The following is a 16,150-nucleotide window of genomic DNA, read 5'->3' as shown; positions in this document are numbered from 1 at the left end:
GTAGAAGGACGCTGGCATTAACTTTTCAAGTAGCAGTGTCTGCGACATATAAGGCACAGCAAATAGTAGTGTTTGATATCTGCTTGTCCTCAGAAACAATTTCACGTCTCCTCTTTCTGTGCTCTTCTGGGAGGTACAGGAGGAGCTCCTCCATCTCGTCCCAGTAGGCATGATCATAATGTGAAAGGAGGCCAATTGAGCTGGCAATACAGCATTGGTTGCCTGATTGCGTGGCCACCCTTTTGCCCAACCACACCTTTGTGCTTAATTCCCTTCTCCGGTGGCAGGGATCCCTACTGGCCTGGGAGTTGGCTCACTTACAAGCAGTAGTAATCACCAAGAGAGTCGGGTAGGAGTTGGCCAAGAATGTAAAGGGGGTCATTAGGGGATGCTTTATAATTTTTAACCACCCTACATAGCATGACTCTGCCTCGGACGGTGGCCTTGAAGATGTCGGGTGTGTGGCATAAACATGAAGAGGTGCTGAGTAGGATGGTGGATGGTCTTTCAAAAAGGAAGCCATCCTCTAGGGGCTCTGTATGAAGATCCACCTTATGGAACAAAGCAGCCCTACCAATGAATTACCAATAGGGCGAGGAATCGTCCGGAGAGGTGGGACAGGCAGTGTACGAGTCAGGGTCTGGTGTCTCCTGGTGGGTCTGTGTCATAGGAGTCCTATGGGTCACCCCTACAGAGGGGGTGTCAAATGTGTTGTTCCCTCCCCACAACCACTTACGGCCCATGGAGAAGTAGGTGGGGATATGAAGGCTGAGAAACAAGGTGAGGGGTTGGTTGTGGGTGGGCTAAGGGCTGGTAGCCTTAACCATCTTCTTGCGTTGCTTTGTGGAATCAGAATGTCCAAGGCTTCCTGAGACAGCTGACATTTTGAGGGTGGAGCTATAGTAGACCCCAGAGAACGGATAAGGACCCAGTCCATATGGGGGTGGATAATCAGGTGCTTCTGCTTTGCACTGATGTCCTGCAGTTTGTGGAGAATCGATTCGACTGCGCCCCCGCCGTCGACCCCTCTGGTCAATGCCAAAATATTTGACTCCTCAGGCGGTTTTGGTTTCGGCGCGGAAGTACCGTGGGTGCCGAGGTGATATGGTCGGCGCTGAGGCCCGAGCTGGGCGAAGCATCCGACATGGTTCGCCGGTGTCGACCATGACCCAAAGGCAGTGGTGGCTTGCTGTCTCTGGTGCTCCAGAGTGGCGTGATGTGCCCTTTGGCAAAGGTATTCTTGGATTAAGGGTGTTGTCAAGGGGGAGAGGATGCCTTACTCCCAGACTGCTGGGCTGGCAGAAAATCCTCAATCTCCAGATCAGATCCAGAACTTTCCTGGGATGAGAAAGGCTCTTCGTCTGCAGCAGACAGATGTGGATGATGTTCCCTCTCAATGTCCTCTAAACCAAACAGGTCTGGGGTGTCGCCGCTGCTCCTGAGCAACATCTTAAGAACTTTAGGCCTATTTCGCTCCTACCCCATCCAGCTAAGATTGTAGAGCGGGTTGTGGCAGGTACCCTCTCTAAACATCTCAAACAGCATAAGCTCTTGGACGAAGTTCAATTTGGCTTTCGTCCAGCTCATGGCACCGAGACGGCCCTGGTGACCGTACTTGACGAGCTTCGTTGGCGGGCAGACAGGGGACAGGTAGGGGTTTTGATCCTGCTTGACCTGTCTGCCGCCTTCGACACGGTGAACCATGATATCTTGCTGGGCAGGCTGAGAGATGTTGGAGTTGTGGGGAGTGCCCTACGATGGTTTGAGTCCTTTCTTCAAGGCAGGGAACAAGCTGTATCCCTTCCCCCTTTCAATCTGCCTTCTCTACTGTATCACATGGCGTTCCACAGGGCTCGGCAGTTAGCCCAGTTATTTTTAACATCTATATGAAGCCCTTAATAGCGGTCATCAAACATTTTAAGATCGAAATTGTCAACTACGCTGATGACACACAGCTGATTCTGTCCTTTGAGGGGAATGACCATACCTCCTTGGAGGAATTCCACAGCTGCATGCGAGCTACTGCAGAATGTCTGGAAGCCAACTCGCTGCAATTTAACTCTGGGAAGACCAAGGTGCTCTACTGCCCTCGGCCTAGGATAAGTTCCTCCTTACCTGGTAACTTCTGGCCGAAGAACTTCACCTCATTGGTCCAGCCGGTGAAGGTAGTTCGGAACCTGGGTGTTATGTTCAACAGTGATCTCTCCTTGGAGGCGCAGGTCTCTAAGGTGGTAGCTAGCTGTATGGCTATCATTCGCCTCCTGAGAAAAATCTTGCCCCTGCTTCCGCCCACTGCACGGATAGAGGTGGTACGTTGCACTGTGCTAAGCAGGTTAGATTACTGTAACGCCCTACTTCTGGAGTCCCCAAGCTACCTTATGGATAGGCTTCAGAGACTCCAGTCTGCAGCTGCCAAACTGGCTTTAGGTTGGCCTTCGAGATCCTCTTCTGCTACGGCCCTGGCTCAGCTACACTGGCTCCCAGTGAGGGAGAGGTTGACCTTTAAGTCCTTGTGTCTGACCTTCAAAGCCCTTCATGGGCTGGGCCCGGTCTGTCTCCAAAGGATGTTTTCATGGTACGTACCGGCCCGCAATTTGCGCTCTTTCCTGGCCAGAGTGGTGGCTGTACCCAGGTTTAAGAGATCTAGAGCTGGAGGCAGATCATTTAGTGTGGCTGCAGCCAAGCTTTGGAATTCTCTGCCCATGGAACATAGGCAGATTGGTTGCCTGCCTGCTTTTAGAAGGCAGCTAAAAAATTGGCTTTTTCCATGCTTGCCTTAACCATCAGCCGCCTCCAACCGCCCTTCCTCTCCGTCTTTGTTACTGCCAGCGCCAGGATGCCTCTCGAGGTGATAGCGCGCTTTACAAGTGCAATAAATATATAAATAAATACATCTTGAGTCAACGTGCCCACTGGTCATTAAGAGACTTTTTGGAACGGAAGGAGCGGCAGACATCGAAGGCAGTCTTGTTGTGCTCGGGTGAAAGGCACAAATTGCAGACTTGATGGAGATCAGTCCAAGGTTATTTTGCAGGGCAGTGAGGACAATATTGGAATGGCGTCAGTTTCATCACTGTCGAGGCATGGTGGAAAGGACGCGACCACCAGTGGAAAGTAGGCCCCAAATGGCAAGGCCCGTGAGGGATCTCATGCGACCTGGACCCAACTTGAGCAAAGTATCTAATAGCCAACCAGAGATAGGCAAAAAGGGAGACATAATCTATATATAGCACAAATGGAGGGAAGGAAACTGTGTGAACCGAAAAAGAGCACCGTAGCGGTGTCACCTGAAGCACACGTCTGAGCCCAACGGCGGAAATAAAACAATCTAACAATGGAGCCGATGACTATCCTCATTACCAGCAAGACACTGGTGACTCCAAAGAATTCTTCAAATAAAAACAACTTGCACACATCCGGGCCTAACGCTAGATGGCAGGATTATGCACAGTATGTGTATCTACAACCACACAAGCCTCGAACTTCTAAACTAACAAATAATGTATTCGATGCATAGGCGGTACTGCTGACACCCACTCCGACATATAGAGGTAGGATACTACTACCCATAGCCTCTGCCATTCTATAAGTACACATAAGCAAAAAGATCAGGTGCTGAAACTCACTAAACATGGTCCTCATTTACAGCTCAAAACAAGTGGGCTAACAATGAGAAATGTCTCAAACCCTGCGATCCTCTTATGACAGAAAACGGAAAATACAATTATTGCCATGTGGCTGGGTTCTGATCAACTGAATGATGTCAAGGCCTTAAGCTCCTCACCACCAAATGTACCTATAATAACTTTATTACAAATGCAAAGTGCTCTGAGATTGGATATGAAGTATTATAATTGTATGCCCACTGGAACATTTGGGGAAGTACATTCAATTAACTCAAGTTTGTACAGGTCTCAATTGAGAAGAATTGTTTGGCAGATTATTACTCTAAACTGCAAGGAATAAGAAGTGGATATTTTTATTTAAGATTGAACATATGACTGTGCTATCAGACGGTAAATTCCTTGAATAACAAATGATTGCCTGGCTATTGAATGGCCTTTGAAGACAAAACCATCACAGCCGTGAAAAATATCCTTAGCCAGAGTCTGAGACCAGCTTTTTGTTTCCAGCTATTAGAAAGCTTACCTCTCCCACCATCATCTCATACACCAGGACACCGAATCCCCACCAGTCCACTGCTCTTGTGTAAGATGTATCCGTTAGTACCTCTGGTGCAAGAAATTCTGGGGTACCACAGAAAGTGCTGGTGCGGTCTCCAAATCCCATGCCTAAACAAGATACAAACACATGTCACTGGGTAGAAATAGGACTTTGTACCACTTATCTAATTTCAGACAAACTCTATTTAGGATGATGTTAGGTGTAGACCACTGTGCACCCCCCAAATGTTTAATCAAAACAAGGTAGGAAAAACACCATTACACTGTTATAAGTCTGTAATTGTAAGAAGGCGTTCAGAAACCCTCTTAGTTGCACCTCATCATGCATCAAGGAAATGCAACTTTCATCAGGACAGGAGAGTCTCCTCCAGTCTCTCCATCACACCTGCTTCGGAAGAACCTAAACTGGAAGGCCAAACTGAGAGTTACAATATGTGTATCTGTATTTAAGCCAAAGCCACCTCAAAGGGGTATTTCAATTCTACCAGCTGCACTTTTATTGAGATTCCTCCTTCGTATACTTCTAACTACATCTAGATACACCTTGGATACCGGACACACCTGCACAAACATTTCCAAGTGGAGGAGTGTGGCTCACTGATTAGAGCGGCAGACCCTGATGCAGAGGTCTGGCCCGGGACCAGGGTTCAATTCCCGACGCGGCAGGGTCCTGAGCCCAAAAATGTCCACGGACTCGATAATTCTCGCCTCGGTGCCTATTCTAATCATGGGGTCCCACGCTGCAACTCTGGGAAATAGTTGCTTAATCTCCACTACGGCGGCCCACCCGCTGCGGGATGCCTGGCTTTCAGCCTGGGGATACCCAGTAGGGGTTATCTCACAGGGAAAAACCAGGACGGGTTCCCAAGGCAAGCGCCTTGATGCCTTCGGGTGATACGTGCGCTATATAAGTCGCAATACATTTACCTACACTACAGCCACAGTGAAAACTCCCCTTACCATTCCTGTCTACCTATGAAAAGGCCCCAAAGTGAGTGAGCTGCCCTATGCTAATTCTTCCAACTACACTTACACTGTGGCCATGCAGAGACAGCTCTCCACCATCACTGCCCATACCCAGACTGAATCCACAGTGTAAGAGTCACCTAACCTCATGACAAGAACTATTATCAGTACTGAAGCCATTCCTGGCATAGGGTCTCAAAACCTACCCGTAGCAGGGTACCATCTGGTTTAGGATCAAATTAAGAGCTCTCAAAAATTGTAAACGCCACTAAAAAAAGGCACTTTCCAAGAGAGGGATTATAAAGGGCAAGGGTATAAAGGTTCAAATGGAGGTCCCATTAGCCTTCTAAGAACAACATTTAGGGTCCACACTGAAGCAGGACAAACCCTGGGTGGAATGTCTCTTTTGGGTTTAAGAGGATTTAGTGGACAACGCTTTTCAACTTAGTGGCATAACAAGCATGGCTAGTGGGTCTGTGAGCTTTTTCGAGGAAGTCCATTCACTCTTGTGGCAAACTGAGGTACCAAACTAAGACCTCAAGTGCCAGTTTGCTAGGTTGAGCTGTCAGAATCTGAGCCCGTCTTTGCTTTTTGTGCGAAGGACAGGCCTGTTGGGCCACTGGCGAGCTTCTTGTCAGGAGTCCTTGAGGAGAGTTGAGAACCAGGGTTGTCTGGAGCTACCAAAATGAGAGCGAAAGGCTTTCCCGCCACATATGGAAGAAGTGGAGAGGGTGAAAAGAGTAAGCAAATATCCTAGACTAGTTCATCCACAAAGCATTGGCTCTGGAATGACGGGGTGGGAACCTGAGGTGAAGCTTGGCATTCTGTATTAGCATGAGTGGTGAACATGTCTATTTGTGGGGCAGCAGAGGAAGTAAGGAAGGATTTGTATGTGTGGAGTGCCCACTCATGGACTTGTTGATGCATCTTGCTGAGGAGGTCTGCAAAGTCGTTGTCCACTCCGAGAAGATACACTGCTAACAGGTGTATCTGATAGTGTATGAACAACTGCCATATATGTTGCGCTAATGCTGAAAGATGAAGTGAGCCCCCCCATTTCTGTAGGTAAAACACAGCAGTCATATTGTCTCTTTTGACTACGACTACCTTGCACTGAAGTTCCTTCTAGACGTAGGTGAATGGCTGGAAAGAAGCTTGAGATGATTGATTTGGAGACCTTTTTGGCAAGGGGACCACAGTCCCTAAAATGTCATGATTTGAAGATACGCCCCCACCCCGAAAGGAAGGTTTCTGTGGTGATGGCCACTTGTGGCTGATGTCTATATAGGGCATGCCCTGCAACAAGTTGTTGCTGTTCCACCACTCCAAAAAACAATAAGTATCGGCATCAACAACACTAGATCTGCCCAGTGACCCTCTGCTTGTGACCACTATGCTGAATGGAACTTCGGTAGCAGACCCATTACTATTCTGACTGAGTTGACAATTTGGCTGAAGTAGAGGCAGCAGCTGCTGGCAAGCTAGCACTCTGTTGGTTTTGCTATGCCTTAGCGGTGACAGCATTTAGGATGGAACCAAAAAAAAGTTGCACTTGGGAGCGATGGAGGGGAGAAGAGAGATGTCAGCTTAAATGTGGGCTCATCTCTGCTGCCTGCTCGCTGTCTTGATCATTCAGTCATCTAGGTAGGGTAACGTGTGGGTGCCCTCCCTTCTGTGGTAGTGAACTATCACTGCTAGACATTTTGTGATTCTTGAGATGGAAAAGACCCCGAAAGGAAGCACTTTGTATTGGTAGTGTTGACCACTTACCATATACCAGAGATTGTGCTGATGAGCAGGGTGGATGGGTTTACGAAAGCAGAGAACTTGATGTCTAGCACCATCATGAAGTCACCTTGCTGTAGCACAGGCATCACATCCCGTACGGTTGTCATGTGGAAATGTTCTGAGAAGATGTGTTGTTGAGAGGCCTGAGATCGGCCTTTTTAAGGATAAGGATATATTGGGATTAACCCCCTTTGCCTTGGTGATAAGGAGGCACCTGCTCTATTGCTTGTTTTAGGAAAAGGGCTTAGACAATCTCGTGTAGAAAGGGAGGTGCTCTGAGTTCATGGTCTGAGGGCGGGCTGGAATGTTTAGTGGGGTTGAGAGGAAATACCCAAGGCACATGGTTGCAAGAACCCATTGGTCTTATTCCCTCCCAGCGTGGAAGGAACACCAGCAATCTACCCCCAACCAGTGTTGCGTGATCGGGGGTAATATAGGGCAAGTCAATGATTGCAGGTAAAGACTTCCTTGCTAGAGACACTTTTGCCATTATCCTTGTTGGGGTTGTTACCGCTCTATGACCCGTGCCCGTTGCCCCTGCGCCTCTTGTGGTGTGACTGCTGCTGCTTTTGGTATGTGTGCGATTGTTCAGAGGAAGTGGACATCACTAAACTGCTGCTTCAGAAAGAATGCCAGCTGGGATCTGCAAGGCACTCATGGACTTTGCGAGCTTGATGCCCTTTTTGATTCTGCCTAGCATCTCATCTAACTGGGTTCCGAAGAGAAGCTCTCCATCAAAAGACATGCTGATGGGATGTTTCTGGACCTTTAGCTTGCAGCCGGATACACACAGCCAAGAGTGACAGTGGAGTAAAATGGAATGTTTACTACTCTAGCAGTAGTGTCAGCAGCATTAGGAGCACAGTGAATAGTGGTGTTGGAAGTGGTTATACCTTCTGCCCCCATTTCCTCCACCCTTTACCTGAACTGATGATGGACAAGTTTGAGGAGTTCCTCCATCTTTCCCCACTGAGCCCTGTCATACCATGAGAGGAAACCGATGGAATTAGCAATCCGCCTCTTAGTGGTGGGCCCATCTCTACCCTTTTCCCAGTTGTGTAAAAGTGCTTGCTCTCTATGTTGGGGGAGCGCAATCCCGGTGGCTTGCATAGAGGCTCTTTCACGAGCAGTGTGCACCACCAGAGTCAGGGGGAACATGACACTTGATGTACACTGGGTTGGATGGGGTGGGCTTAAATGTCTGCTCTATGAGGAATGTAACAACCCTGGTCTTCACCAGTTGAGCAAAGATGTCAGGAGCTGCCCTAAGAATTACCTTTAGCATAGGGAGGAATTGCACTGAGTGATCTGATTTTGAGGACATCAAATAGGAAATCTGCCTCCTTAGGCATGACATGCATATCATTTTTTTGATAGACAGAGACTCATTATATTGCCCTTGATAGGTAGTAGTATTGTCCTAAGGGCAAGTCCTTATTGCAACATAATCTAGGTCTGAGTCCCTTGGTGGATCAATGTTGTAGTCATTTAATTGGTTGTAGTCGTCCCATTGGTCATGCATTGACGACCTACATCCGAGCAGACTTCTGAGGGGAATCTTATGGAGGGGAGGGGGAGATGGGTGAGGCAGTAGAAGAGGCGGTGTGGAGGTAAATGAAAACTGAGAGGAGGAGGAGGGCTAGTAGCTGTATCCTTGGACCTCATGTGTGCAGCCTGTGAAGGGATTTGCAGAGTGGTTCCTCTTCAAAGGCAATACTCCTTTTGCTTGGCAGGATGTATGCAGTATTTCTTTTTAGGGGGGGAGGGATACGATTTTTGTAAATGAAATTTCAGCAGAAATTGAAGAGACTGAACTTCTCAAAGAGGTCTAGTGGGTGTCTATTCCTGGGATTTCTTCTGTGTGTGTAGGTAACTGTGCAGTTCAAGTCTTTGCTTTAGTTCCAGATCTAGTTTCTATTTTTTTAGGGGCAGAACTTGAGGTAGCAGCAGACATTTATTTCTAAAGAACTATGGTAGAAGTCTCTTATGGTCTTTGAGTGTTTTTACTGAAAATGTAAGGCAGATGTCCTATACTTTAAGTTTATGACCAGGGTCAAGACAATAGATGTACACGTTGAAAGGATAATTTAAGTTCTTTTTGGCACAGGTACTGCAAGCTTTGGAGAGAGACTCCTTTGAAAAGGGCTCAGACATTCTGAAGAAGATCTTCCTCATCTTATCTACAGTGAAAAAGGTGTTGCTGCACCTTCCCTACATAAAGCTGAGATTGAGATGGCTTACAAAGCAAAAGGACCGAGTTTGGAAAAAAGCCAAAAATGAAGAGACAGTGAGAGCAGCAGCAGATGAATTCCTTACACTGGAGACACCATAGAAAATCTGCACAGTTGAGCCTCTGGTGAAGGTAGTTGGGTTTCTCCAACTTTCTACCTCGTGTTTGGGTCATACAATAAGACGGAAAAACAACGGGTTGTATGTGGTTGTTCCAGTGTCATTTGAGTGCATTTGTACATAGTCTACCAGGGAATAGTTCAAGCATGTGAATTTATGAAAAATCCAATGCTGGAGAAACTTGAATTCATTAGCAAAACTCCTGCATTAAGTGACAATTCTACTATACCTAGGCTAGCCACCACAAGGGAAACAATCTAACCAAACCCAGGCTAATTGTCACAAAGACACCTCTCCAATAAATGACATTTCCAACTGTAGATAACCTAGATTTCAATGGGAGACCTTCCCTGCTGGTCACCAGTTCAACTATGCTCAGGCTGGCTCACACTGAAAGAGCAACACTCCCCTCAAACAATCAACAGTCGTTAAGCTAGCCTTCACTAAGTGAGCTCTCCCAATCACTTCCATCTGTAAGTAGGCCGAGAACTCTCTATGAACTCCCACCCCACTCCCCAACACTCCCTTTGAATCTCAGGTAAGCATCAGTCTAAGTCAACAGTATGGTGTAAACAGTCTTAATTTGCTGGGAAATATACTACTCACTATGTCAAGCAATTGAAACAAAAACCAACACACCTTCTTTACATAAACCAAAATCAGCTATTTTCACATAACCTTCGGTGTCGAGTAATAAGTTGTCCAGTTTAAGGTCCCTGAAAAGAAAAAACAACAGCACTTTTATTTGTAATCAGGCATTATCAAGTATCTCACTCTCGTCAACTAATAGAGATTTTTTTATTGAATCTCCCCATGAGAAGGCGTTGCCTTCAGCTCACACTGCTCCTATGGTGATGCTGCCTGAAACTCACACTGATTCTTGGTGAATGCTGCATGGGGATTCTAATGCTCATTGGCTGGTGCTGCCTGAGACAAGAATTGCTCCTTGGCTGGAGTTTCCTGGAACTCACTGTGCTCATTGGCTGATGCTGCCTGGAGCTCACATTGTTTATTGGCAGGTGCTAACTAGAAGCTCACACTATATGTACCTCACTATTTGCCCTTAAACGTATCTGTTATTCTTTTTGTAAAGAGACCAATACAAAAGTATACTCTCACTCAAAGATACTACCAACAATGTCAATTTGTTCCTGATCCTGAATGTGGCTTTGGCGTGTCCCTCAGGCTTTCAACTTAACGTTCATAAAGTGCAACAATTCAATCTGCTTTCTTACCTGTAGACTATTTTGTGATCATGCAGAAACTGCAATCCAAGCACCACACAGGCTGAATAGAACCTGTAAAGAGAAAACATTGAGATGTCAATGAACACCTCTTGACTTTGTGTTCTGAGTGCAACAATGAGTATAAATTTCTTCTTGCTGATTGTTTACACTGTTCACAAATGGTTGCTAAGAGGCAGATTCCTGATTCCCTCTAAAGATTGTGATACATACTCTTTAATACTGCTCTCCTACCATCTCACATAAAACCTCCAAAATAAAAACGCATGTGCCAGGGTGTGCAGCGCTTCCTGGCCTAATGCTGCACCTTGGAGCACAGATGCATCCAGACAATGATTGCAAAAGGAGTACGAGTGATCCATGTGGCTGCCCTCCCTACAGAGGACTACAATTGGTACATACCTTTTGAAAATTGAACTTCTTCTGAATAATCTGCAGACGTTTGATAGGCACAAGACAACCCAGCCCACAATAGCAACATTTGTCATTCTAATGCCATGATTAAGTTCACATTCTTTCTAAGTAGAATGTAAGAATACTAAACATATTCAGATTGTTTAAAGTTTCCAGGACCAAGGAAGCTGGTTGTTGTAATTGATCAAGTTGCAATATTGTCAAAACTATATGCATAAACGCTGGGTCCCTCGCAGTATTACTCATCTTAAAGGAAAATTAAATTCAGATCTTTCAAAGAAAGCTCCAACACTCATCTATTTTTTTTTGCCAAAATGTTTAAGACTAAGATGTCTGTTTTCAATTTCAATCCATTAATGTCATGAGATGCCCTATTCTCACAATATTTTTGTGTTAAAGAGCAAACGACTTGTGTGTCATCTTGTTTGCAGGAGTTCAGTTCCTGAATCAGTCAGTTGTGCCATAAATGTTATCATCTAAGGAGGCCTAAATGATTTGAAATTGGTTATTTGCATATAACTCTAGCTCTCCAATGTGAGACTTTTACAGATTCACATGCTTGAATCAATCCCTTAATCAAACTGGGAATCTTCTGTATTCTTAAAAGAGCAATAAACGGTGTTAAAACGGCCATAGGTCCAACAGCAGTATTTATTTTGTAGCACATCCTCCTCATTTGAAATACCCCAAACTTAGCCAATGAGTTGAAACTTCTAAGCTGTCTACTCCCCCAAAAGGCCACAATAGCTCTGATTGCATAGGACAGGTGTTAAGACCTTACTAATGCCAGAGCAGAAGTCTTATCTTCCACAAGAAATATTTGAGATCCACTCAGCTGATTGCCTCCAAGGGGTGCAGCATAAGCTGATTAAGATTGGTATTCAGCTCCGATGGAACCAGTGGGAGGCGGGGACCCTCCATGAATTAATGTTCCTTTCAGCAAACAAAGATGCAGCATCATGACATATTCTGACCTGTGAAACTGCTGATAAGTGAATTTAGACCTTCCTTCGCTAAGTGAAAGACCATATGGAAGTATTTGGTGTGGTTGTATTGAAACAGGGTTTAGCCCTTTAAAGTTGCACCAAAAGTAGAAATGTTTCCACTTAGTGTTGTAGTTTTTGGTCATCACAGGCACTCTTGCTTGTGCTGGTATAGCCCTGCACTTTGACGAGATCTCCAAATGGTTGAGCTCTCGATGATTAGGTACCCAAGCTGTCAAGTTCTATAACTTCAAATTGTGATGTAGGACATGTCCATTCCTCCTGGACAAGAATGTTGGGTAAATCTGCAGTGGGATAGGCATGTGCACCAAAATTGTCATGGCCATTCTGAAATGATCAGTATCAACAAATGGAAAATGCTACTTACCAGTATGCATCTGTTCTTGGCATGTAGAGCTGTAGATTGATATACTTGTGCATAGATCGCCATCTGGTGTTGGGTCGGATATTTGCACTTGTTTTGGTCTTGGAAGAAGTCTTTGTGGTCACGAGATAGGTGACTCCTCCTTAGGATGACAGTGCTCATGGCCATCAATTCCATCTTCAGATTGTTTTCCCCCATAAAGGGTGATGATGGGGTTAGTAATAAATAGAAAAGAGATGTCCATGTGTGATGTATCTAAGTTAGATAGTACTGCAACAGATAGAGGTATCCTGGGAGGCGGGTGGGCGTATATGAATCTACAGCTCTACATGCCTAGAACAGATGCATACTGGTAAGTAGCATTTTCCGTTTGAGGCATATGAGCTGTAGATCATATACTTGTGCATAGAGTATAAAGAAGTTATCTCCTCAGCATTGGCTACCTGTATCTGTTGCAGTGGTTTAAAAAAGTGTTCTTAATACAGCCTGGCCCACAGTAGCTTGTTGTTTTGCTTGAAAATCTACACAATAGTGTTTTGTGAAAGTGTGTGGTGTAGACCAAGTTGCTGCTTTGCAGAAGTCATCCAAGGGAATGTTCCCTAAGAATGCCATAGAAGCCCCTAGTTTGCTTGTGGTATGAGTTCTAGGCGGAATGGTTAATGTGCGTTTGGCATTAAGATAGAATATTTGGATGCATTTAACAATCCACCTTGCAATCCCTGCTTTTGAAACAGGATTGCCCTTATGAGGTGGGGAGAAAGCCACAAAGAGTTGTTTAGTCTTTCTAAAAGATGTTGTTTTTTCAATATAGTAGAGTATTGCTCTTTTAACGTCTAGCGTGTGAAGAACCCGTTCTGCCACCGAGTCTGGTAGACGGAAAAAAACTGGGAGTTCAATAGACTGGTTAAGGTGGAAGGCAGAAACGACTTTAGGTAGAAATTTTGGGTTAGTTCTAAGAACTACTTTGTTATGATGTATTTGCAAAAATGGTTCTTGTATGGTTAATGCTTGGAGTTCACTTACTATTTTAAGAGATGTGATAGTGACTAGGAAGGCTACTTTCCAAGTAAGGAACTGTAATTTGCATTTGTGTAGACGTTCAAATGGGAGACCCCTCAGTCTGGTAAGGACAACATTTAGATTCCACACTGGAGAAGGTGGAATTCTGGGTGGAATCATTCTCTTAAGTACCTCCATAAATGCTTTGATAGCAGGCACCCGAAACAAAGACAAGTGTTGTCTGTTTTGGAGGCAAGCTGCTATTGCAGCGGGATGTAGTCTTATAGATGTATATGCTAGGTTACATTGTTGTAGATGCAAGAGATAACACATAATGTTCTGAATAGAAGCATCTAATGGATTAATTTTGTAATTTGTGCAGTAAATCACAAATAGTTTCCACGTTGCTGCATAGCATGCTCTGGTGGTAGAACGTCTAGCTTCTTTAATGATATGCATGCAGTCTGGCGGGAGATTGAGGTAGCCAAACTCGGTGCCAGATCGCAAGGTTGAGTTGACTGAAATCTCGATGCCTTATCTCTTCATGGTTCTGAGTAAGATGTTTGGGTGAGAGGCATAGCTTTTGATCAGAACTACTGATAATTCCAAGAGGGCTGTAAACCATGGTTAACGGGCTCATGGAGCAACCAGGACCATCGTGAGGGAATGCTGTTTGAGTTTCCGAACCACTAACGAAATAAGCGGGAGAGGCAGAAAAGCGTAAGCAAATTTGCCTGACCAGTTCATCCATAGCGCATTGTTTTTGGACAATGGGTGTGGATACCTGGACGTGAAGCTTGGGCATTTTGCGTTTTGGTGTGTGGAGAACAGTTCTATTTTTGGGTGGCCCCACATGTGAAAGAATGGAAGAAGAACTTGAGGACGAAGTTCCCATTCGTGGATCTGCTGTCTTTAACGACTGAGCAGATCTGCAATTTGATTGGGTACTCCTGGGAGGTGTTCCGCAAGGAGATATAAGTTTTGTGGAATGGCCCATCTCCTTATGCTTTGAGCTAGATGTGAAAGCTGCAGAGAGTGCAGTTTCTGTATGCAGTAGTACATTGCTGTCATGTTGTCCGTATGGACCAGGACAGCTTTGCCTACCAGATGGAGGTGAAAGGATTTTAACGCTAGAAAATTGCCAACAATTCCAGGTCATTTATGTGGAATTGTTTTTGCTGAGGGGTCCACATGCACTGAATGGTATGGTTCTGAAGATGAACTCCCCAGCCGGAGAGCGAGGTGTCTGTTGTTAGCACCGTCTGTGGAACCGGGTCGAGGAATGGCTGCTCTTTGAAAAGGTTTATTCTGTTCCACCACTGCAAAGAATGATATGTGCAGCCGTCCACCAACACCAGATCGGTTAGCTGACCTTGAGCCTGGTTCCACTGACGTACCAAACACTCCTGTAATGGATGCATTTGAAGTCTTGCATAAGGGACGATGAGAATACAAGAGGCCATCATCCCAATTAGCTGCATGAACACTGAAGCTGGTAAAGAGTGTTGAGGCTGAAAGTTTGATATTAGGGCTTGCATAGTGCTTATCCTTAGAGGGTTAGGGTATGCTAAAGCTTTTGAAGTGTTTATCGTAGCTCCTAGATATTGGTGTGTGCTGGACGGTTGGAGGTGGGATTTGGTGAGGTTCACCGTGAATCCCAAGTTGTGAAGCAGCTGGATTGTTTTGTGTGTGTGTGTGTGTTGCACACAGCTGCTGTGTGACTTGGCTTTTATGAGCCAGTCATCCAGATAAGGGAACACATGACTGTGTTGTCTTCGTAAGTGAGCCGCCACTACTCCAAGGCACTTGGTGAAGACTCCAGGTGCTGTAGCCACCCCGAACGGGAGGACTTTGAATTGGTAGTGTTGAGAGTCCACCACGAACCTGAGATATTTCATGTGAGAGGGGTGAATAGGAATATGAAAGTAGGCGGCCTTTAGATCAAAAGTGGAGAGAAAGTCACCTTATGAAGTAGTGGGAGCACCTGTTTGAGAGTGACCATGTGGAAGTGGTCTGACTGAATGTAGAGGTTTAACGTTCTGAGGTCCAGTATTGGCCTGAGAGAGACGTTCTTTTTGGGATTAGAAAGTAGCGGGAGTAAACTTCTGTGCCTTGATGAGGTAAGGGGACTGGTTCTATTGCATGTTTTTGTAATAGAGAGAGAACCTCTTGTTTGAGATGAGTCAGATGTTCCGAGGACATTGGACGTTGTCTGGGAGGGACATTTGGGGGAGTGAAGGTGAGTTCTAGGCAATAACCATACTGGATAATTTGTCTTACCCACTTGTCTGTTGTGATAGAATTCCAGACAGGTAGGAACTGTGAGAGACGTCTCCCAACAGGACTGGGATGATCGGGGGGGAAGTGGAGGGAAGGGACTGCTTGGTGGTAGGGGAGTTGCTGGAATTATTACCTCGACCTCTTCCTTTAACGTTGTTGCCTCTGTGCCCTCCACGAAAGTATCCTCTGGAGGAATTAGTTTGATTGGGGCTTTTATAGGAAGAAGAGGGATGTTCTGAGCCAATAGTTTTGGAGGCAGCCCTGTAAAAGGAGCAACAAAATGAACCTCTAGGGGAAGGTAATTGCAAGGCCCCCATGGACTTGGCAGTGTCTGTATCCTTTTTCATCTTCTCTAAAGATGCATCAACTGTGGGCCCAAAAAGATTCTCTTGGTCAAAAGACTGATTAAGAGTAGCCGATTGCACCTACTGCTTGAATCCGGAAATTCAGAGCCAAGCATGTCTGCATAGCAAAACGCTGGTATTAATAGCACGTGATGCCGTATCAGCCGCATCAAGTGCACATTTGATAGATGTATTTGTAATTAATTTTCCCTCC

At 45.5% G+C, this 16,150-nt stretch overlaps 1 protein-coding gene and 1 long non-coding RNA gene across 5 annotated transcripts in view; one reads left to right on the top strand and one right to left on the bottom strand.

The window, feature by feature from the left end:
- The window catches only part of LOC144823203 (serine/threonine-protein kinase N2-like), a 643,207-nt gene that overhangs the window by 46,177 nt on the left and 580,880 nt on the right, over nt 1–16,150 (bottom strand). For all 4 annotated transcript variants that reach the window (XM_078681534.1, XM_078681528.1, XM_078681543.1 and 1 more), the window contains 3 exons: nt 10,523–10,585; nt 9,927–10,003; nt 4,150–4,292 (listed from right to left, as the gene is read on the bottom strand). In XM_078681534.1, coding sequence (XP_078537660.1) covers nt 4,150–4,292; nt 9,927–10,003; nt 10,523–10,585 — 283 coding nt within the window. The remainder of the gene's footprint in view (nt 1–4,149; nt 4,293–9,926; nt 10,004–10,522; nt 10,586–16,150) is intronic.
- Nucleotides 1–16,150, top strand: part of LOC144823232 (uncharacterized) — a 181,064-nt gene that overhangs the window by 23,299 nt on the left and 141,615 nt on the right. The gene's annotated exons all lie outside the window — the stretch shown is intronic.

Source organism: Lissotriton helveticus, chromosome 1_1, assembly GCF_964261635.1.
Source record: "Lissotriton helveticus chromosome 1_1, aLisHel1.1, whole genome shotgun sequence".
NCBI classification, from domain to species: Eukaryota; Metazoa; Chordata; class Amphibia; order Caudata; family Salamandridae; genus Lissotriton; species Lissotriton helveticus.
Note: the sequence above shows the minus strand (reverse complement) of the source record. Positions and strands in the feature narration are given on the sequence as shown.